The 21,822-nt window shown below is 41.1% G+C and overlaps 1 protein-coding gene across 8 annotated transcripts in view; it reads left to right on the forward strand.

Moving 5' to 3' along the window:
• Positions 1-21,822, forward strand: part of MCMDC2 (minichromosome maintenance domain containing 2) — a 54,663-nt gene that overhangs the window by 10,548 nt on the left and 22,293 nt on the right. For all 8 annotated transcript variants that reach the window (XM_054497565.2, XM_054497559.2, XM_054497563.2 and 5 more), the window contains 5 exons: positions 378-503; positions 3,290-3,527; positions 10,360-10,565; positions 15,596-15,762; positions 16,205-16,384. In XM_054497565.2, coding sequence (XP_054353540.2) covers positions 378-503; positions 3,290-3,527; positions 10,360-10,565; positions 15,596-15,762; positions 16,205-16,384 — 917 coding nt within the window. The remainder of the gene's footprint in view (positions 1-377; positions 504-3,289; positions 3,528-10,359; positions 10,566-15,595; positions 15,763-16,204; positions 16,385-21,822) is intronic.

The raw sequence follows: 21,822 nt of genomic DNA on the forward strand, positions 1-21,822 counted from the left end.
TTTTCCTCTCAAATAAAATTATCACTTATAAGGTCATTTTTATTAACATTCCTTTTCATTGAATGGAAAAATGTTTCATCTTATATGGAATAATTTTATTTTCTTTTGACCATATTATAGAAGACTGTCTAGTTGCTATATCACATGCTTCTTGAAGTTAATTCATCATAGCACATAAGAATAAAAATTTATCAGCAATAAAATTGCATCAGTTTATATTATTAGTGTCACTCTATATGGATATTATGCTAAACAAAAGTAAATACTCCTAACTCAACTACTGAATTGTTTTACTAGTTCTGGATCTTTGAACCATATGTTCATGTACAAAGTTCATTTAGTGAATATGCATTTTCTTCTGTCTTTAATAATTTTAGATGAATCAGTGAATAAAATGAATATAGGAAATGAATATAAAATTATTGGAATTCCAACCTGTGTAAAAACCTCACAAACTGCTGTCTGTATAGAAGCAAATAGCGTAACTTTTTGTAATTCAAAAGGTAAGGAAAATTTTAGTATTATATATTAACAAATATTTAAATTTAAATCTATTTGTTCAGCAGATAAGTATTGTTTGCCTATGTGCTAGGCATTCCTCTAAGCACTAAGAATACAGTTGTAAACAGGACAGTCAAGGTTTCTGCTCTTAAGTCATATGGCAGACAGTCAATATACATATAAAGTAAGCAAAAGACAATTTCAGATAAGAAGTACATGAAGGAAATAAAACAGGGTAATGTTGTGGAAACTTTCTAGCATGTAGGACTTCTTTCTTTGGGCTAAGCCGTATTTTAATTTTTTAAATAATTAATAATGAGAAAAATGTTTCAAGGTTAGAGATTAGTCAAAGGATTTTTTCTATACCACTAGCCAAGGCAATTCTGGGTTAACTGTCGTGGTCTGAGAAGGAGAGCTCAATAAAGTAGCACCCTTGGCTGGCCGCTGTGGCTCACGCCTGTAATCCCAGCACTGTGGGAGGCTGAGGCAGGCGGATCACGAGGTCAGGAGTTCAAGACCAGCCTGGCCAAGATGGTGAAACCCCGTCTCTACTAAAAATACAAAAGTAGCTGAGCGTGGTGGCAGGCGCCTATAATCCCAGCTACTGCTACTTGGGAGGCTGAGGCAGGAGAATCGATTGAACCTGGGAGGCAGAGGTTGCAGTGAGGCAATATTGCACCACTGTATTCCAGCCTGGGTGATAGAGTGAGACTCCATCTCAAAAAAAAAAAAAAAAAAAAAGCGTCCTTTTCCTCAGCTGAATTCTGAACCAAATCAAGAAATAAGATAAAGGCAGATGAGGATGAAAATATCACCTTTATTACTGATAATTTCCTTTAACAACTCCAACATGCGTTAGCATTATGTAAACAAAAGTGGAGAGTAGACCTATTCTTTTAACTTGTCTCACAAGTATCTAAATATAGAAAAGGCTGATTAAATCTTGAATAGAGTTGGATTTTTTTGTAATCCGTATGTTCCCTGAATGGGCTATATATATTCAAAGTGATCCCCAAATGCAGAAGAACCTGAGAAAACAAAGGAGGCAGACAAGTCTAGCTTGTCATTATAGGGTGGTTTTACTGGTGAACTTAAGGACAGAAGCATGATCTTGGGCAGCCGCAAGACAGGTAGATCTCCATGCCATTACCCTCAGACCCAGGAATTAGATAGGGAAGGAGTACACATGCTTCAGAGGGATTGGATAGGAATTGATCTAAGGACAAGATTTACAGTAAGTATTAATTTATCAAGGTTGATTGATCTAAGGGCAGGATTTATGGTAAGTATGTGCTGTTGCATGAGGAACAATAGATCAACTGGAAATCTCCGAGCTTTCGCAGATTATCAGAAGTCAACATAGCAGATTAGCTTCCAAGATGAAGTTTCTTTTCTTTTTTGTTTTTTTGAGATACAGTCTTGCTTTGTCACCTAGGCTGGGGTGCAGTGATGCAATCTCGGCTCACTGCAACCTCCACCTCCCGAGTTCAAGGGATTCTCCTGCCTCAGCCTCCTGAGTGGCTGGGATTACAGGTGCCCACCACCACGCCCAGCTAATTTTTGTATTTTTAATAGAGATGGGGTTTCACCATGTTGACCAGGCTGGTCTCAAACTCCTGACCTCATGATCCGCCCACCTCGGCCTTCCAAAGTGCTGGAATTACAGGCATGAGCCACCACGCCTGGCCCAAGATGAAGTTTCTTTAGCCTCCATACTGTGGATAATCATCAGTAGTAATAGAGACCCAAGTTGAATTTAAATGCAAGTAGATTCTAAATACTTCTACTTACTTGAAGAGAAAAGCTTCTTAAAAGAACAAAAATGTTAAAGAAAGAAAGCATTGATGAATCATAGAGGGTTTAGTGATCTTTTAAATATTTTCTGCTAAGTGTCTAAAAATTTATTGATTTGGTAGCAGAACATGACTTTTCTGTATAGGTGGAGAGTGTGCTTTCTTATTCTGAACTCCAGAATGAGATGTATTTAACTACCCAAATGTGGCAAGAGCTGGACTAAAGTAGGCCTCTCTTAGTCCATGGGCATGGATGAGTTAGAGGAAATCACTGCTTTTTGATGGCAGCCCAGAAAGAAGGAGAATGGGACTAGGTTATACATGCACAGCAGTTCCACCCAAATTACCAATTGGATAAATCACTCATTGCTTTCAGGAGGTGGAGAGTGAGAGGATGGAGAAGATCTAGAATTTTACAGTATACTACAGTACAGCACTTTCAAAGTAGTGGAATATAAATCTTTCTATTTAACAGCAACATTCAAATATTTCCCATTCTGCTTATTATTCCTCTTTGAAGGTGATACATAGAAATATAGGAGCAAACACAGCAATGCAGGCGCTCCATGATCTGGTTTGCTCACATAGATCTTAAAAGGAGAAGAATGAGGGATTTGCCTACAACCCACAGCCAATCTATGTGGACACAAAGGGTGATTTCTTCCTCCTATTACGTTCCCTGAGGTAGAAATGGTAAACTAGCATGACCTCGAATCATAATTTAATATCATTCTAAGAATTTAAAGGCCAAGCACAGTGGCTCAGGCCTGTAATCATAGCACTTTGGGAGGTCAAGGCAGGGGAATCAATTGAGGCCAGGGGTTCAAGACCAGCCTGGGAAACATAACAAGATTCTGTCTCTAAAATAAAAAAAAAAGAATATGGTATTATTAGAACTATAATTTGATAACATTTTAGATAAAGGGAGTCAAATATCTATAATGTTGTCTTGTTTTAAAACCCTTTCTAATATATATGTTAATATTTACTTTCAGTTCCTTCAGGAATTAGTGACAACTTCAGGTGTCTCCTCTCCTTAACTTCCAGCTCATGCTGGAAGTTTACAGCAATACTTGCCAATATCTTTGCATCACAAATTACCCCTCCTGGGACTTACAATATGCTCAAGCTGTGTTTGTTGATGAGTCTAGTACAGACAACTGACCGTAACAAGGAACTGGAAGATTGCCTGGATATTTTAATTATAACAAGTGATTCTCTACTCATAGACAGGTATATATGTGACATGAATTTTTACAAATATTAATTGGTCACAGATTTGCATACATCCTTTCCATGAGCATTATTACAAGAAGAATATTTAGAATTTTTCTGAGCCAGTATAAGTATTTAAATCAATCTTTATCAATAAAATTCAAAACCTTTGAAAGATAAATTGATAAGTGATAAGTCAAATTACTCCAATTTTCAACCTATTTCCCCACTCAGACCTTTGTAAATAAATGCATCCTTTCCAGCCTTCCTTTCCCCCTATTCCCTAGCTCTGTATTCTGTTTCTGTACTTTGTTTTGAATAATCCTCCCCCTAAGGAACAAACTAACCATTTTCTTATTTTTCTTCAATATTCCATCAATAATATTGACTCACTGCATCCAAATAAGGCTGTCAGAAGTGCCATAATTACTGTTTGCGGGGAACATCATCCTAACTTTGGAGTAAGCCTCTACTTAGCATTTTGTGGCTCTCCACTAGCAAGTACCCTTTCCTTAAAACTTGCTTAAATATTCACAAAGTTAGAAATAAGCTCCTTATTTAGTATCTTGTATGCAATTCCAAAGCAAAAAATAAATTTACAAAATGAATTTAAAATAGAAAAAAAAAATTCAAATTAACAGTAATTTAATTGAATAGATATGTTTTGCTAAAATTAAATTGCCACTGGTGATGTAAATATGGTACCAAATGCCGAGGTTGTACCACTTTATTCTTCTACTGACAGAATTTTTTTCCTCACAGCCTCACCAACTCTGGGTATTATCAAACTTACCTTTTTGTTATCATTATTTTTTGAGACAGGGTCTCACTCTGTCACCCAGGCTGGAATGCAGTAGCATGATCATGGCTCACAACAGCCTCAACCTCCTGGGCTCAAGTGATCCTCCAGCCTCAGCGTCCTGAGTAGCTGTGACTACAGGAGCACGCCACTACACTGGGCTAATTTTTTAATTTTTTATATAAACAAAGTCTCCCTATGTTGCTAAGGCTGAACTCCTGTGCTCAAGCGATCCTCTCTCCTCATTATCAAACTTTAAAATTTTGCAATCTGGGCCGGGCGTGGTGTCTCAGGCCTGTAATCCCAGCACTTTGGGAGGCTGAGGCGGGCGGATCATGAGGTCAGGAGATGGAGACCATCCTAGCTAACACCATGAAACCCCGTCTCTACTAAAAATACAAAAAATTAGCCAGGTGTGGTGGCGCGCGCCTGTAGTCCCAGCTACTCAGGAGGCTGAAGCAGGACAATTGCTAGAACCCGGGAGGCGGAGGTTGCAATGAGCTGAGATCGCACCACTGCATTCCAGCCTGGACAACAGAGTGAGACTCTGTCTCAAAAAAAAAAAAATTGCAATCTGATTGGTGGAAAATTGTATTTTATTTTAATTTGCATTTATTTAATTGGAAATAATTTTGGCATCATATAAAACTTATTAAACATGTATTATTTTTCTATGAACCTCCCATTCTTGATCATTATTGTTTTTATTATGTTGTTTATCTATTTATTATTGATTTGTGATGCATGTAAATTAAGGCCTTTCTTTTTCTGTTTGCCATTAACCTTTTGACTTTTTAAATGATATTTGGGGCTGTGTGAGAGATTGGTTTGTTTTTTCTTTTTAGGTAAAATTTACATACAGTGAAATAATCAGATCTTATTATCATCACTAAAAACATTGAGTTTTGACAAATAACATACACTCCTTTAATCACCACCACAATGAGATATAGAACATTTCTCTCACCCCAGAAATTTCCCTCCTTCCCTCTTCCAATCAGTTCCTATCTTCACTGGTGATTTCTGTCACCATAGATTAGTTTTCCTGTTCTTGAACTTCAGATAGTGAAATCATACAGTGCATCCTCTTTTGGGTCTAGTCTCTCTTACTCAACAAAATATTTTTGAATTGATCCAGTTGTGTACATCAGTAGTTCATTGTTTCTGTTGATGAGTTGCATTTCATTATACGAATGTACCAAAATTTATTTATCTACTCTCGTAGTGGAAGACATTTGGTTTTGCATGTTTTGACTATTATGAATAAAACTGCTGTAAACATTCTTGCACAAGTCTTTTTGTGGACATGTATTTTCATTATCTTGGGTAAATACCTAGGAGTAGAATTGCTGGGTCATAAGGTATATGTATAACTTTTTTCTTTTTTTTTTTGAGACGGAATTTCACTCTTGTTGCCCGGGCTGGAGTTCAATGGCACCATCTTGGCTCACTGCAACCTCCACCTCCTGGGTTCAAGCAGTTCCCCTGTTTCAGCCTCCCGAGTAGCTGGGATTACAGGCACATGCCACCACACCTGGCTAATTTTGGTATTTTTAGTAGAAATAGGGTTTTATCATATTGGCCCAGCTAGTCTTGAACTCCTGACCTCAGGTAATCCACCCACCTCAGCCTCCCATAGCGCTGGGATTACAGGCATGAGCCACTGTGCCTGGCCTATAATTTTATAAGAAACTGCCAGTTGGCGGGGCGCAGTGGCTCATGCCTGTAATCTCAGCACTTTGGGAGGCTGAGGCAGGCAGATCACCTGAGGTCAGGAATTTGAGACCAACCTAGCCAATGTGGGGAAACTCCATCTCTACTAAAAATACAAAAATTATTTGGGCACAGTGGCATGTGCCTGTAGACCCAGCTACACTTGGGAAGCTGAGGTACGAGAACTGCTTGAACCCAGGAGGTGGAGGTTTCAGTGAGTCGAGATAGTGCCACTGCACTCCAGCCTGGGCAACAGAGCAAGACTCAGTCTCAAAAAAAAAAAAAAAAGAAAGAAAGAAACTGCCAGTTTTCAACAATGTAAAGATTTCCTCTTGTTTCCATCCTCATCAACATTTGGTGTTGTGAGCCCTTTTCATTTTAGCCATAGTAGTGGGAATGAAATGATATGTCATTGTTCTAATTTGCGTTTCTGAGATGACTATTGATTTGAACTCTTTCATGTGCTTATTGGCCACTCATATATCTCTTTTTATGAAGTGTCTGTTTTTATAAAGTGTTCATTCATTTGTTAGTTTAGTTGTTCTGGATGCATGTCCTTTGCCAAATATATGCATTATAAAATTTTTCTCCAGATATAAAGCTTTTTAAAAATTGTCTAAAGGTATCTTTGATGAGCAGACTTTTTAGTTTTGATGAAATTCAATTTATTATTTACTTTTATGCTTAGTGTTTTCTGACTTCTGTTTAAGAAATCCTTGTCTGGCTGGGCGTGGTGGCTCACGTTTATAATCCCAGCACTTTGGGAGACTGAGGTGGTCGGATCACCTGAAGTCAGGAGTTTGAGGCCGGCTGGCCAACATGGTGAAACCCCGTCTCCACTAAAAATACAAAAAAAAAAAAAAAAATTAGCTGGGCACAGTGGTGCGTGCCTGTAATCTCATCTACTGGGGAGGCTGAGGCAGGAGAATCATTTGAACCCAGGAGGCGGAGGTTGCAGTGAGCAGAGATTGTGCCACTGCACTCCAGCCTGGGTGACACAGCAAGACCCTGTCTCAAAAAAAAAAAAAAAAAAAAAAGAAGAAATCTTTGTCTATCCCAAGATCATGAAGAGTTTTTAAATGTTTTCTTCTAGAAGCATTATAGTTTTAGTTTACTATTTATTTATTTATGTAGAGATAAGTCTTGCTAGGCTGGTCTCAAACTTCCAAGCTCAAACAATCCTCCTGCCTTAATCTCCCAGAGATTGGTAGGAAGTATGAGTTAAAGTTAATGTTTTTCCTATGCATTTATCCAATTTTTCCACACTAATTGTTGAAAAGATCTTCCTTTCTCCATTAAATTGTTTTGATACCATTGTTCAAATTCAATTGAACTAGGCAGAATCTGGGTATAAAGTTGAACTGGATGTAAATCTATTTGAACTCTCTTTTCTAATACTTTGATCTGTTGTTCTATACTTATACCAATACTACACTCCCTTGATTATTGTAGCTTTATGTTCAGTCTTGAAATCAGGTAATACAACTTTATCCTTCATTTTAAAGATTAAAAAAATTTTAGATCCTTTGCATTTTTAAATAAATTTTAGAATCAGTTTATTTTTATTTTTTGAGACAGGGTCACGGTCTGTTGCCCAAATTGGAGTGCAGTGGCACAATCATGACCCACTGCAGCCTCAAACTCTTGGGTTCAAGTGATCCACCCACCTCAGCCTGCTGAGTAGCTGGGAACAGAGGCGTGAACCACCACGTCTGGTTAATTTTTTTAGTTTTTTGTAGAGATGAGATCTTGCCATATTGCCTAGACTGGTCTTGCACTCTCAGGCTCAAGTGATCTTCCCACCTCGGCCTCTCAAAGTGCTGGGATTGCAGATATGGGTCACTGAGCCCAGCCAAATCAGTATGTTAATACCAACCAAAAAGAAGCCTTTGAGTATTTTGATTGGAACCATATTTAACGTGTAAATCAATTTTGGGGAGAATTAACATCTTAATAATATTGAGTCTTCCAATCCATGAATGTGGCATATCTCTCCATTTATTTAGGTCTTTAATTTCTCTCAGCGATGTTTTTATAAAGGTCATGCAAATATTTTGTTAAATTGGTTCTAAAAATATTTGATATTTTTGATGCTACTAAAATGGTAGTGTTTTCTTAATTTCATTTTCAATTGTTTGCTATGAATATATAGAAATACAATTGATTTTTATATTTTGACTTTGTATTCTGTGACCTTCTGTGTATCAGTAGTTTTAAAGTTCCTTAGCCAGTTCCAGTGTGTAGCCAAATTTGAGGCTCATTGTTCCATATCACTAAGTGCTCAGCCTAGCTGCCTATTAGAATCACCTGGGAGAATTTTTTAAAAATATTTATCACTGTGTCTCACCCCCAGAGTTTCTAATTTAAGTGGTTTGGGGTGGCACTTGGCATTGGAATTTGTTAAATCTCGCCAGGTAAGGTTAGTGCAAGCTGTGGTTGAGAACCACTCCTTATAGGCTTGCAAAGGTTTCTTTCTAAATATCGCTCTCTCTCTCATTTTATATATCTTCAAACGTCCCAATTCCTTAGAATGGTACATGCGCTAGACATATTTTATACCATCTACCTATCCACATCTCACCCTCTTTTGCACTGCATGTCTATGCCTAGTTTTGTATCACCCCCTTTTGTGTCACGTCTATGTCTACTTATCATAGTTGATTGCACTAGGAAGCTGTAATTTCTGTGGCAAGGATTTGAAAGCTAAGCTAAGGTAATCATATTCCTTTTTCAGAATTTAAATTTGGGATATAAAGAGACTGAGGCAATTAGCAAAGAGGTTAGAAACCAAAATGACATATCAAGAATTGCCATGAGACAGGCAGGTGCCTCATACCTGTAGTTCCAGCTATTTGGGAGACTGAGCAGGCAGGATTGCATGAGTCCAGGAGTTTGAGGTTTGTGTGCTATGACTGCATCATTGCATTCCAGCTTGTACGACAGAGTGAGACTCTGTCTCTTAAGAGAAAAAAAAATTTGGCTGGACACAGTGGCTCAAGCCTGTAATCCCAGCGCTTTTTGGGAGGCCAAGGCAGGAGGATCATTTGAGCTCAGGAGTTCAAGGCCAGCCTGGGCAACATGGTAAAACCCGTATCTACAAAAGAAAAAAAAAAAATTGAGCCAGGCACGATGGCTTGTGCCTGTGGTCCCAGCTACTTGGGAGGCTGAGGAAGGAGAATCGTTTGAGCCTGGGAGGTGGAGGTTGGAAGCTGAGATTGCTCCATTGCACTCCAGCCTAGTGACAGGCAGAGGTTGCGGTGAGCTGAGATCACACCACTGCACTAGAGCCTTAGTGCCTGAGAGAGACTCAAAACAAAACAAAACAAAATAAAACAAAAACAAACAAAAAACCCCACAATTGCCATGACAGAAACAGCAGAGTGATAGTTTTGATGGGACACTAGCAAGCCTCGTGCAAAAATTCTGAACAGGCAAAAGAAAGCAATCCATAAAAAGAAGGCCTAATTCAAATGTCATCTCTCTGTAACTTTCTCTGACTCCCTTCCAGGAAGAAATAATACTCCCATGGATGTTCTTTTGTTGTTGTTGTTTTTGAGACAGAGTCTTGCTCCGTCACCCAGGCCAGAGTGCAGTGAAGTGATCTCAGCTCACTGGAATGTCCGCCTCCCGGGTTGAAGCAATTCTCCTGCCTCAGCCTCCCAGTAGCTGGGATTACAGGCATGTAATTACAGGCCCACCTAATTTTTGTGTTTTTAGTAGAGTTGGGATTTTGCCATGTTGGCCAGGCTGGTCTCGAACTCTTGACCTCAAGTGATCCACCTGCCTCGGCCTCCCAAAGTGTTGGGATTACAGCTGTAAGCCATTACGCCTGGCCACCATGGATGTTCTAAAGACTTTTTTTTTTACACGGAGTCTTGCTCTGTCACCAGGATGAAGACATTTTTTAGTACTTATCACATTGTGTTTTAGTTTTTTATGTCTCTCTTTTTAGACTGTGAGCTTTCCAAGTTAAGGTCCAAGTCTTGTGTATATTTTTTTGTTTTGTTTTTTTGAGACAGAATCTCACTCTGTTACCCAGGCTGGAGTGCACAATCTTGGCTCATTGCAACCTCTGCCTTCCAGGTTCAAATGATTCTTGTGTCTCAGCCTCCTGAGTAGCTGGGACTACAGGCATGCACTAGCACGTCTGGCTAATTTTTGTATTTTCAGTAGAGACAGGATTTTACCATGTTAGTCATATATATTTTTATCCCTAGCACAATAGCCGGTGTATCACAGGTGCTCAGTAAACACAGAATAAAATTAAATTTAATTTAACACATTGTGACTTTTGAAAATTAAATAATAGTAATGAAAAGTTTATTTTTTTTTCCCTAGGCTTCTGAATTTTAGCATAAACCTTGTCCCCCGTGGTGTACGTCATCTAGTCTCTACTGAAATTTTTCCCACTCTATCCAGGAATAAGTATGGAACTGGAGCAGTTAGCATTCAGGCTGGCAGTGCTTTGCTAGCTAAAGGTGGTATATGCTTTATAGGAGACTTGGCTTCACACAAAAAAGATAAACTTGAACAGCTTCAAACAGGTAAACAATATTTTTTAAATTAATTTTCACCTGTTTAACCTATACTCTCATCCATGTTGAGATACTTAACAGTTAAGATAGTATTGCAGATGTTTGAGGGTTTGAGAAATTATGTTAGATGGCATTTCTCATTTTGGTTTTAATAAGCAAAACAGAAATTTAATGTGCAAATGCACAGTTTTAGCCTTTGCTCTCGGTGTGCTAACACGTGAGCTTGTAATGGACCAGATTTATTTCCTCTTCTTGTCTAGTGATAGCATTAGCTACCACTTCCAGTATAAAGTTGAAAAGTGGTGTTGAGAGAGGACATCCTCGCCTTGTTCCTGGTCTGAGTGGGAAAGCTTCAAGTTTCTCACCATTAAGTATGATGTTAGCTGTACATTTTTTGTAGACATTCTTTATCTGCGGAAGTTCTTCTCTATTCCTAATTTTCTGAGAGGTTTTTTTAAATCATAAATGGATATTGGATTTTGTCAAATGCTTTGTCTGCCTCTGTTAATATGATCATGTCACAGGATCCTTCTCAAGCCAGAAACCTCTATGTCCAGCAGCACCTCTGCTTGAGTTTCACTCCTGCCTGCTGGGCTTGTTCTGCTCACTCAGCCTGGCAGGCTGCACTTGGCTCACACTACCAGTCCAGATCCCATGCCTACTGAGGGTAAGCCAGGAGCAGAGCAGCGAGGGGTGTGTGAGTGAGTGAGCACAGGGTCTGGCCACTGCACATAGCCAGGCACACCGGCCGCTGTGGCAGGGCAGGCAGCTCCAGGTGCTGGCACAGGTACTGGCTTCATGAAAGGCTGTAGCTGGAACAGGCATACAGCAAGTGGCTTCTACTGAGGGCCCTGGTGTCTGGATGAGGGGAATGGTGTGGCACCCGAAAACTTGGAGACACCAGCAACAGTGGAGCCCCAAGGGGCTGCAGGGAAGCATGCTACAGCTCTCTCATTCCTGCTGCCCACAGCTCAGCGGATGGGGGGCACATGTTAACAGCTCTTTCAGTCCACTGCCTCACTCCAGCCTGTGGCTCCTGGGCTGGCCCAGCCCATCGCCACTTTCTGTTGTGGGGCAGCCACCCAAGGCTGGCAGAAGGCAGGAGGATTATAGTGTTACAGCTCTGACTCAGGAAATCCTGAGGTCTGGGACTCCAGAAGGGTCATTGCTCTTCACTCCCGCAGTCTAGCAAACAAGAGTGTGTCACCACTCACAGATCAGCGAGCTGGCTAGGAAAGTGTTACAGCCCTTTTCGCTCCCACTTGCAGCTCAGCAAGCCTGCCAGGAGAGTATCATAGCCCTTTTCACACCTGCCATTCAACAGGTCCCAAGTTCTTGTTCCACGTCCAGGAAGAATTAGCTTATATGGACAACTGGAGGGTGAGCGAGGTGGAGAAGAGTTTTATTGCACGGCAGAACAGCTTTCAGTGGACAGAAGACCTGAAGTGGGTAGCTCCTACCCACAGGCAGGTAGTCCCAACCTGTGTTTGAGTCTGGCTGAGTCTGGGGTTTTTATGGGCTAAGAATGGAGGAAGTACATGCTGATTGGTCCATGGGTGGGCCCAGAAAAAGCACCATCTGATTGGCTGAAAGACATCAAGGAAGTTCTCACTCCAGGTGGTGGACTCCACCCAGAACTGGCAGCCTGGTTTTCAGGCTTCAGGATGTCTCCTGCCTGAAGGTTGGGTTCCACCAGAGACCTGCCCCTATCTGCCCAGGAACCTGTCTGCCTCCTGCCATCATCAGTCATATGATTTTTCTCATTTAGCCTGTTGATATGATGGATTACATTAACTGATTTTTGAATATTGAACCAGCCTTGCATACCTGGGATAAAGCTTACTTGGTCATGGTGTATAATTCTTTTTCTACATTGTTGGATTTGATATGCTATTTTGTTGAGGATTTTTTAAATCTATGTTCATGAGAGATATTGGTCTGTAGGGTTTTTTCCTTATAATGTCGTTGTCTGGTTCTGTATAAGAGTAATGCTGGTTGGGCAAGATTTATAACTAGCAAGGATATGGACAGCCATGGACTGCGCAAAGAGTAGTCAGAACCTTGCCTTCTTGGCATACCAGCATGAATGTACAAGTGTGCTCAGGGCACATAGCATATTGCTTCACTTTATAAGAGAATGCAGAAATTAGCTGGGCCCAGTGGCTCACACCTGGAATCCCAGCACTTTGGGAGGCTGAGGCAAGAGGATTGCTGGAGGCCAGGAGTTCCAGACCATCCTGGGCAACACACTGAGACTCCATCTCTACAAAAAAAAGCAATAAAAACAAAGTGAGGGTGTATTAGTCTGTTTTCATGTTGCTGATAAAGACATAACTGAGACTGGACAATTTACAAAAGAAAGAGGTTTATTAGACTTACAGTTCCACATGGCTGAGGAGGCCTTACAGTCGTGGTGGAGGGTGAAAGGCACGTCTCACGTGGTGGCAGACAAGAGAAGAGGGCTTGTTCAGGGAAACTCCCCGTTTTAAAACTATTAGATCTTGTGAGACTTATTCACTATCATGAGAACAGTGCAGGAAAGACCTGCCACCAGGCCCCTCCCACAACACGTGGGAGTTCACGATGAGATTTGGGTGGGGACACAGCCAACCTGTATCAAAGAGTGTAGAACTAGACCCACATTTTATAGTCAACTTTGGTTTTTGACTACAGCACCAAAGCTAGTCAGTGGGAAAAGGAGTTTTTTTCGTCAAAGGATGGTGGAACATCTGGCTGCTACAGAGGAGGGCCTTGGTACAACTGCACTAGTTCCACACTCATGAAGCTAGCCCTGCTAGTGTGTCCTCTCCCCACAAGAACTTGGCATTTGGTTTAAAACTCTGCTGTCATCATATTCAAATTTTTAATAATTTTATCTTTGTATTGTAAGGAAGTCCAATGAGATAATGGCACTTGACTATGAGTAGAGGAGACACATGGATGCCTGTTTTTACTGTGCCTTCCTGTCCTATTTCATACAGCATTTGTGATCACTATGCAGCTTTCATAACACACTTAATTTGCACTTTCTCTGATTGTTGCTGGACTCCCATGTGTCATGGGTGCACTATAAGCCAGTGCTTATATTTCCATATCAACACATTTTCAACTGAGTAAGTGGGAGTGCCAGTAACCCCAAGTGGCCATGCTTTTCATTTGAACTAGACTTACTTCTAATACAGAAAGAAGGCAAAGGCCTTTCAAGAAACACAAATGACCAAGTAGCTGTATCATACTCTTTCTTACTTGGTTGCTTCCCTGTATTTGCCAACCACTTACACTGAAAATGACACAGGAGGAAAAGGAAAGATAGGGCAAATCCATAGTTCCTTGTCTTTTCAGTCCTTCCTCACTTATCAGTAAGCTGAAAGTAGAGAGTGTTGGTGAAATGTATGCATATCAAGAAGTAAAATAAAAATTATTTTGTGCAGCATTTCCACTGTTCTGGTAAAAACAAAATACATATGCATGTGCAAAATACTATTGGTTCCACTTATGAGATAAATGCCCATATATTTGCATTATACAATATAAAGATAAAAGTATTGTACAATATAAAGATAAAAGGTAAAATTTATGCCAATATAAAATTTTAATTTTTCTTTATTTAGAATGGCAATACTACTATTACATTTTTTGTAACGGTTGTATTGAGATTTCACACATCATACAATTCCCCACTGAAAGTGTACAGTTAAGTGCTTTTTAGAATAGTCACAGAGTTGTGCTACTATTACCACTAACTTCAGAATATTTTCATCACCCCAAAAGGAAGCCCCACACCCATTAGCAGTCAACCCCCAGTCCCTGCCTCCCGTCACCTACTCCCACACAGTCCCTGGCAAACACTATTTGCTTTCTGTTTCTGTGTATTTGCCTATTCTGAACACTGCATAGGCAGTCTTCCCTCAGTATTCTCCAGGGGTTGGTTCCAGGGCCTCTGCAGATACCAAAATCCACAGATGCTCAAGTCCCTTATATAAAATGGCAGAGTATTTGCATATAACCTATGCACATACTCCCATATACTTTAAATCATCCCTGGATTACTTATAATAGTCAATACAATGTAAATGCTTTGCAAATTGTTATACTGTTGTTTTTTATTGTTGTTATTGTTTTATTTATTTATTGAATATTTTTCATCAGCGGTTGGTTGAATCCACAGATGCAGACAGATCCTTTGGATATAGATGGCTGACTATAAATGGAATCAAATGATACGTGGTCCTCCGCGATGGCCCTGGCCTCCTTCTTCTCCTTCTTCCTTCTTCTTCTTTCTTTTTTTTTTTTTTTTTGAAACAGGGTCTTACTCTGTTGCCCAGGGTGGAGTGCAGTAGTGTCATCATACCTCACTGCACCCTCCAACTCCTGGGCTCAAATAATTCTCTCACCTCAGCCTCCCAAGTAGCTGGGACCACGGTAACATCCCACAATGCTTGGCTAATTTTTTGTAGCAGCAAGGTCTTGCCAAGTTGCCCAGGCTGGTCTCAAACTCCTGGGCTCAAGCAATCCCCCCATGTCAGCCTCCCAAAGTGCTCCATATTTTTTGTTTGGGTTTTAAGTGGGAGGTGAGGGGACAATGAATTTGGTTTTGAACATGTTAAATTTGAGATATATTTCCCCCCAGTCACTGTAGTTCATATTATCTCTGTCTTTTCCTCTCTCACTCCCACATGGATGGCCTGCTTTCTATCATTTTCCCCACATAAAAGAACATGATTTAATTTTAGCCTCTCTTGTAAGTCTGTATTATATGACCAATCTCTTAGCCCACTGCCTAGTCCACTCAGGTGCCCAGCCACAATTCCAGCTACGTGCTTTGGACTCCTGGTTCTCATCAAGTTATGGGACACATAAGGCTTCAAATATATATTTTTTATGGCAGAACTTAGAGCATTGTCTTGCAAAACAGTCAAATTTACTTTCTTTCACTATCCAAAGTCTACACAGTATAATTATATATAATAATATGTTAGCAATTTGCAGACATTTAGACCAAAATGAACTTAACAAATGGATAATGTCTTCTGACTTAGTTCTGGAGAGCAGAAGCATCACAGTGTACATCCCAGGAAAGAAGTTTGGGGAGGATATTGATCAACAGATGACTTTTCCAGTTCAGTGCAGTTTTTGGTCTTTTGTTGATATGGATTCATCTTCAAGGAGAAATGCACAGAAAATCAACACTCTAATTGGTCAGATGGTAAGGTATATGTATATTTTATTGTTAGAATGCTGTTCAAGGAATTAAGTCATAAATTTTAATACATCTTAATATTTTTGTTATTAACCTGTTTCTATACTTTATTGAGTACCAGAACTACATGATGACCCAGTTGTTTAAAAATTGTAATGTTTTTTAGCCATGTAGATCAGATATCTGCTCACTGGAAATTACTATTTGAATAGGTAGCTAGAGAGTCTTTAATGAATAATGTATAAGAAAATACTCACTAAAGAGGCTTTAAAAAATCAATCACCAAAAAGTTCCCAGATTATTAAAAAATTACCTTAAATTATAATTAATATGATAAATAATAACTTTAATAATAACAACATATAATAATTACTTTGTAATTAATTATTTCCAAATTGTGAAAATTACAAAGTTTAATGTTTGCCTGTTACCTTTTGGTTTGATGTAGGATTGCAGTTTGATTCCAGCTAACCTTGTGGAGGCATTTGGTTTATTGATTAACTGCAATGAGTCATCTCCCTGCCACCCATTTCTTCCTACTGTGCAACACACTTTGAACAAGGCCATTAATCCTGAAGGGCTGTTTTATGCAGCTTCTAGACAGTTCACAACTGAAGATTTTGAAAAGGTAAAGGTGGATAAAACGGTTACCCAGAATGCCTGTGCTAATGTTTCTCAAATTATATAGAAGTCCTTTTGAGTGCTGGATTTTCTTTATTTAGGATTCTTTTATTCCGTCTTGGTTCCAGCTTTTAAACATTTTAAGGACATTGCATAGAAGTTATTTAGGGTTAGGCTGGTGTGGTGGCTCATGCCTATAATCCCAGCACTTTGAGAGGCCCAGGCGGGTGGCTCACTTGAGGCCAGGAGTTCGAGACCAGCCTGGCCAACACAGTGAAACCCCATCTCTACCAAAAAATACAAAAATTAGCTGGGCGTGGTGGTGGCACCTGTAATCCCAGCTACTCGGGAGGCTGAGGCAGGAGAATCAGTTGAACCCAGGAGGTGGAGGTTGCAGTGAGCCGAGATCACACCACTGCACTCCTGCCTGGGTGATAGAGTAAGACCCTGTCTCAAAAAAAAAAGAAAAAAGAAAGAAATTATTTAGAATTATTTAGGGCTATAATTAAAGAAACAACTGTGTTAGGTAATGAATATTAAAATTTTCAGTTTATTTTTGTACCATTGTCCAAATCACAGCTGAAAGAATCTCAATGAAAGAAAACCAACATAGAATTTTTCTACAGAAAATTATAATAGGCTATATAGATATACAGTTATTTACATTTTACGGTCTATTCAAAGGGATTGTCCTTAGATGAATACCTTCAAGTCCTGACTTTAGGGGATATATAGCATGATTCACTAACCCATTTTAATTAATTACCCTGACATTATCAAAACATATGTGACATGTTCAGAGAACCTGAGAGTAGGTGATGTAAATTTAGTAATAATTCCCATAGCTATTAAAGGTGCTCACATATTTACAACTGAAACCTTTTTAACTACTCAAAAATCTGTCCAAGTAGAGTTCACCTGTCTGGGTATGATAGATAAAAGGCAAGGGATATCAGAAAGTGGAGGTCTGAGTCATTAAAATTTTTTTTCATATCTATCTTTCTTGTGAGCATACTGCATGAGTAAAAGGTTGAAAGGCAAAATTGTCTTAAAAATGAATTATGAACATTGTTTATTCACATAGATTAGCATAGAAAAAAGAATAATATTTATAATATAATAAGGTTTTGGTTTTGGTTTTATTGTATAGGAAAAAAGTAGTCTGTAGGAGTTAGGGTACTAAATATGGACAGGCTAATGACCCTGGCAAATGTTGCCCATTTTTTTACCTGAGAAGCCAAAACAATCTAGATTTATTAATTATTCAGGTATTTACTGAATACTTCACAAATATGAGCCTATTTCCATTCTTTTATATTCTCACAGATATATAAACTTTCTCTTTAGTTTATCATTTAATTGAGATTAAAAACAAGATACAGTCCAGGCAAGGTGGCTCACGCCTGTAATCCCAGCACTTTGGGAGGCCAAGGAGGGCAGAAACCTGAGGTCGGGAGTTGGAGACCAGCCTGACCAACATGGAGAAACCCCGTCTCTACTAAAAATACAAAATTAGCCAGGCATGGTGGCACATGCCTGTAATCCCAGCTACTCGAGAGGATGAGGCAGGAGAATCGCTTGAACCTGGAAGGTGGAGGTTGAGGTGAGCCGAGATTGCGCCACTGCACTCCAGCCTGGGTGACAAGAGCAAAACTCCGTCTCAAAAAAAAAAAAAAAATACACAAAATAGTTAAGGAATAATTTAAGTGCTAAGCTAAGTGGTGCTGACTCAGGTATTTTAGGAATTCAGAAAGGCAGATATCAATGTAGAATGCAGAAGCTGGGAAAACTTCGTGGAGGAGGCTGGACATTAGTTGGGCTATAAGAAAGGGTAAAATTTAGATGCACAAAGGATGGGTGTTCTAAGTAGAATTAACAGTAGGAGTTAAAGACTGAAAAGTAGAAATTAGTATACATGGAAAACGGTAAGACCAGCTTGACTGGAGCAAAAATTGTATTTTGGAGTCATAGGATTTTCGCATATTTACAATAAGTCTTGCACAGGCAAAAGATTTTATAGTTCGTTTGTCAGACTATAGAGAACAGTTGTAGAGTGAACTGTAAAATAGTAAAAAGTGAAATAGTAAAAATGGTTTCTCTGGAAGATAAATCTGTCTATTACACAAATCAAAATGGATGGAATTTGTTGCAGCCTGAGCTCTCCAGAACACAGACTGAGATGGAGTTTAGTGTGCCAATGTGTATTTGAGAGGGCTTTTCTGTCAATACCTGCGGACTTTATAATGTCCTCCCCCACTTCTGCCTCAATCACTCACGTGATGTGGACTGTCTTGAGGCAATCCCTGAAGGGGCTGAGAGCACTCTCAGTAGCTGGGACAACAAGTCCTTTCCTGAAGGAGGATATCGGTGGCTCATCATCATGCCATTTTAGAACTTAGAGAGGGTTATTGATACTATTAATAGTATATCCAGTTCTGAAAGCCTGGAGAGAGTTGTGGAGAATAAAGAAAACAAAGAAGCCAGGATATATATCCAATCCAGGACATGTCCAATCTAGGACATGTCTCTATGCTTTTCTTTTCTTTTTTCTTTTATCGCTCTGTTACCAGGTTGGAGTGCAGTGGTGCCATCTTGGCTCATTGCAACCTCCACCTGCTGGGTTCAAGTGATTCTCCTGCCTCCACCTCCCAAGTAGCTGGGACTACAGGCGCCCGCCATCACACCTGGCTAATTTTTTTGTATTTTTAGTAGAGACGGGGTTTCACCATGTTGGCCAGGATGGTCTCAATCTCTCGACCTGGTGATCTACCCACCTCGGCCTCCCAAAGTGCTGGGATTACAGGTGTGAGCCACCGTGCCCAGCCGTCTCTATGCTTTTTTAAAGGTTAAATTTTAAATATAAACTTTAGGCCAGGCCTGGTGGCTCACGCCTGTAATCCCAGCACTCTGGGAGGCCGAGGCGGGCAGATCACCTGAGGTCAGGAGTTCAAGACCAGCCTGGCCAATATGGTGAAACTCTGTCTCTACTAAAAATACAAAAAAAAAAAAAAAAAAAAAAATTAGCTGGGCGTGGTGGCACACACCCGTAGTCCCAGCTACTCAGGAGGCTGAGGCAGGATAATCACTTGAACCAGGAGGCAGAGTTTGCAGTGAGCTGAGATCGTGCCACGGCACTCCAGCCTGGGCGACAGAGCAAGCCTCTGTCTCAAAAATAAATAAATAAAATAGGCTAGGCGCGGTGGCTCATACCTGTAATCCCAGCACTTTGGGAGGCCGAGGTGGGCAGATCACCTGAGGTCAGGAGTTTGAGACCAGCCTGGCCAACATGGTGAAACATCATCTCTACCAAAAATACAAAAAATTAGCTAGGCGTGGTGGTGCGTCCGGAATTGGTGGGTTCTTGGTCTCATTGACTTCAAGAATGAAGCCACGGACCCTCGCGGTGAGTGTTACAGCTCTTAAGGTGGCGCGTCTGGAGTTTGTTCCTTCTGATGTTCGGATGTGTTCGGAGTTTCTTCCTTCTGGTGGGTTTGTGGTCTCGCTGGCTCAGGAGTGAAGCTGCAGACCTTCGCTGTGAGTGTTACAGCTCTTAAGGCAGCACATCTGGAGTTGTTCGTTCCTCCTGGTGGGCTCCTGGTCTCGCTGGCTTCAGGAGAGAAGCTGCAGATCTTCACAGTGAGTGTTACAGCTCATAAAAGCAGTATGGACCCAAACAGTGAGCAGTAGCAAGATTTATTGCAAAGAGCAAAAGAACAAAGCTTCCACAGCGTGGAAGGGGACCCCAGCGGGTTGCCACTGCTGGCTCGGGCAGCCTGCTTTTATTCTTTTATCTGGCCCCACCCACATCCTGCTGATTGGTAGAGCTGAGTGGTCTGTTTTGACAGGGTGCTGATTGGTGCGTTTACAATCCCTGAGCTAGAAACAAAGGTTGTCCATGTCCCCATCAGATTAGTTAGATACAGAGTATGGATTGGTGCACTCACAAACCCTGAGCTAGACACAGGGTGCTGATTGGTGTGTTTACAATCCCTGAGCTAGACATAAAGGTTCTCCAAGGCCCCACCAGAACAGCTAGATAGAGTGTCAATTGGTGCACTCACAAACCTTGAGCTAAACACAGGGTGCTGATTGGTGTGTTTACAAACCTTGAGCTAGATACAGAGTGCCGATTGGTGTATTTACAATCCCTGAGCTAGACATGAAGATTCTCCACGTCCCCACCAGAGTCAGGAGCCCAGCTGGCTTCACCCAGTGAATCCCACACCGGGGCTGCAGGTGGAGCTGCCTGCCAGTCCCACGCCATGCAATCGTACTCCTCAGCCCTTGGGTGGTCGATGGGACTGGGCGCCGTGGAGCAGGGGGCAGCGCTGGTCCTGAAGGCTCGGGCTGCACAGGAACCCAGGGAGGTGGGGAAAAGCTCAGGCATGGCGGGCTGCAGTCCCGAGGCCTGCCCCACAGGAAGGCAGCTAAGGCCCGGCGAGAAATCGAGCGCAGCACCGGTGGGCTAGCACTGCTGGGGTACCCAGTACACCCTCCGCAGCTGCTGGCCCAGTTGCTAAGTCCCTCATTGCCCGGGGTTGGCAGGGCCAGCAGGGCTGGCCGGGCCGGCGGGCTGCGGCTGCTCCCAGTGCAGGCCCGCCAAGCCCACGCCCACCCGGAACTCCAGCTGGCCCGCAAGCGTCCCACGCAGCCCCGGTTCCTGCTGTCGCCTCTCCCTCCACACCTCCCTGCAAGCTGAGGGAGTGGGCTCCGGCCTTGGCCAGCCCAGGAAGGGGCTCCCACAGTGCAGTGGTGGGCTGAAGGGCTCCTCAAGTGCCGCCAAAGTGGGAGCCCAGGCAGAGGAGGTGCCAAGAACAAGCGAGGGCTCTGAGGACTGCCAGCACGCTGTCACCTCTCAGTGGTACGCGCCTTATAATCCCAGCTACTTAGGAGGCTGAGACAGGAGAATCGCTTGAACCCAGGAGGCTGAGGTTGCAGTGAGCTGAGTTCGCGCTATTGCACTCCAGTTTGGGCAACAAGAGCGAAACTCGGTCTCAAAATAAATAAACAAATAAAATAATAAAATATAAATTTTATAGTTAATAGCAACCTTTCTCCAGGTGTAGGTAGTGTCAGAAAAAAACAGTAACCTTATTATGGTTAATTTTTCCTGTGGTTATCTGAATTGAAAAAACTAGAAAATAACTAGGATAGTAAAAAATTTGGAAATTACGTCACAGAGAAGAACTTTGGGAACTAGGAATCACTGAAAGGAAAAAAAAAAAAAAAGACTCAGAAAAAACAGTGATAATCGTGTTGCAGAATTATTCTCTACCCAAATCTTACTCAATCACCAAAGCCCACCTTCAAAGCAGTTAACACAATGTTTCCCCTCATACCAAACGTTAAGTGTTCTTTAAAAGGAAGGAAGGGAAGTAAGGAGGGCAAGTAGCTCTAGGCCAATGAGAGAAACTCATGAGGAAAAAACTGTCAGAGAATTAAAGC

The sequence above is a fragment of the Pongo pygmaeus genome, chromosome 7, assembly GCF_028885625.2.
Source record: "Pongo pygmaeus isolate AG05252 chromosome 7, NHGRI_mPonPyg2-v2.0_pri, whole genome shotgun sequence".
NCBI classification, from domain to species: Eukaryota; Metazoa; Chordata; class Mammalia; order Primates; family Hominidae; genus Pongo; species Pongo pygmaeus.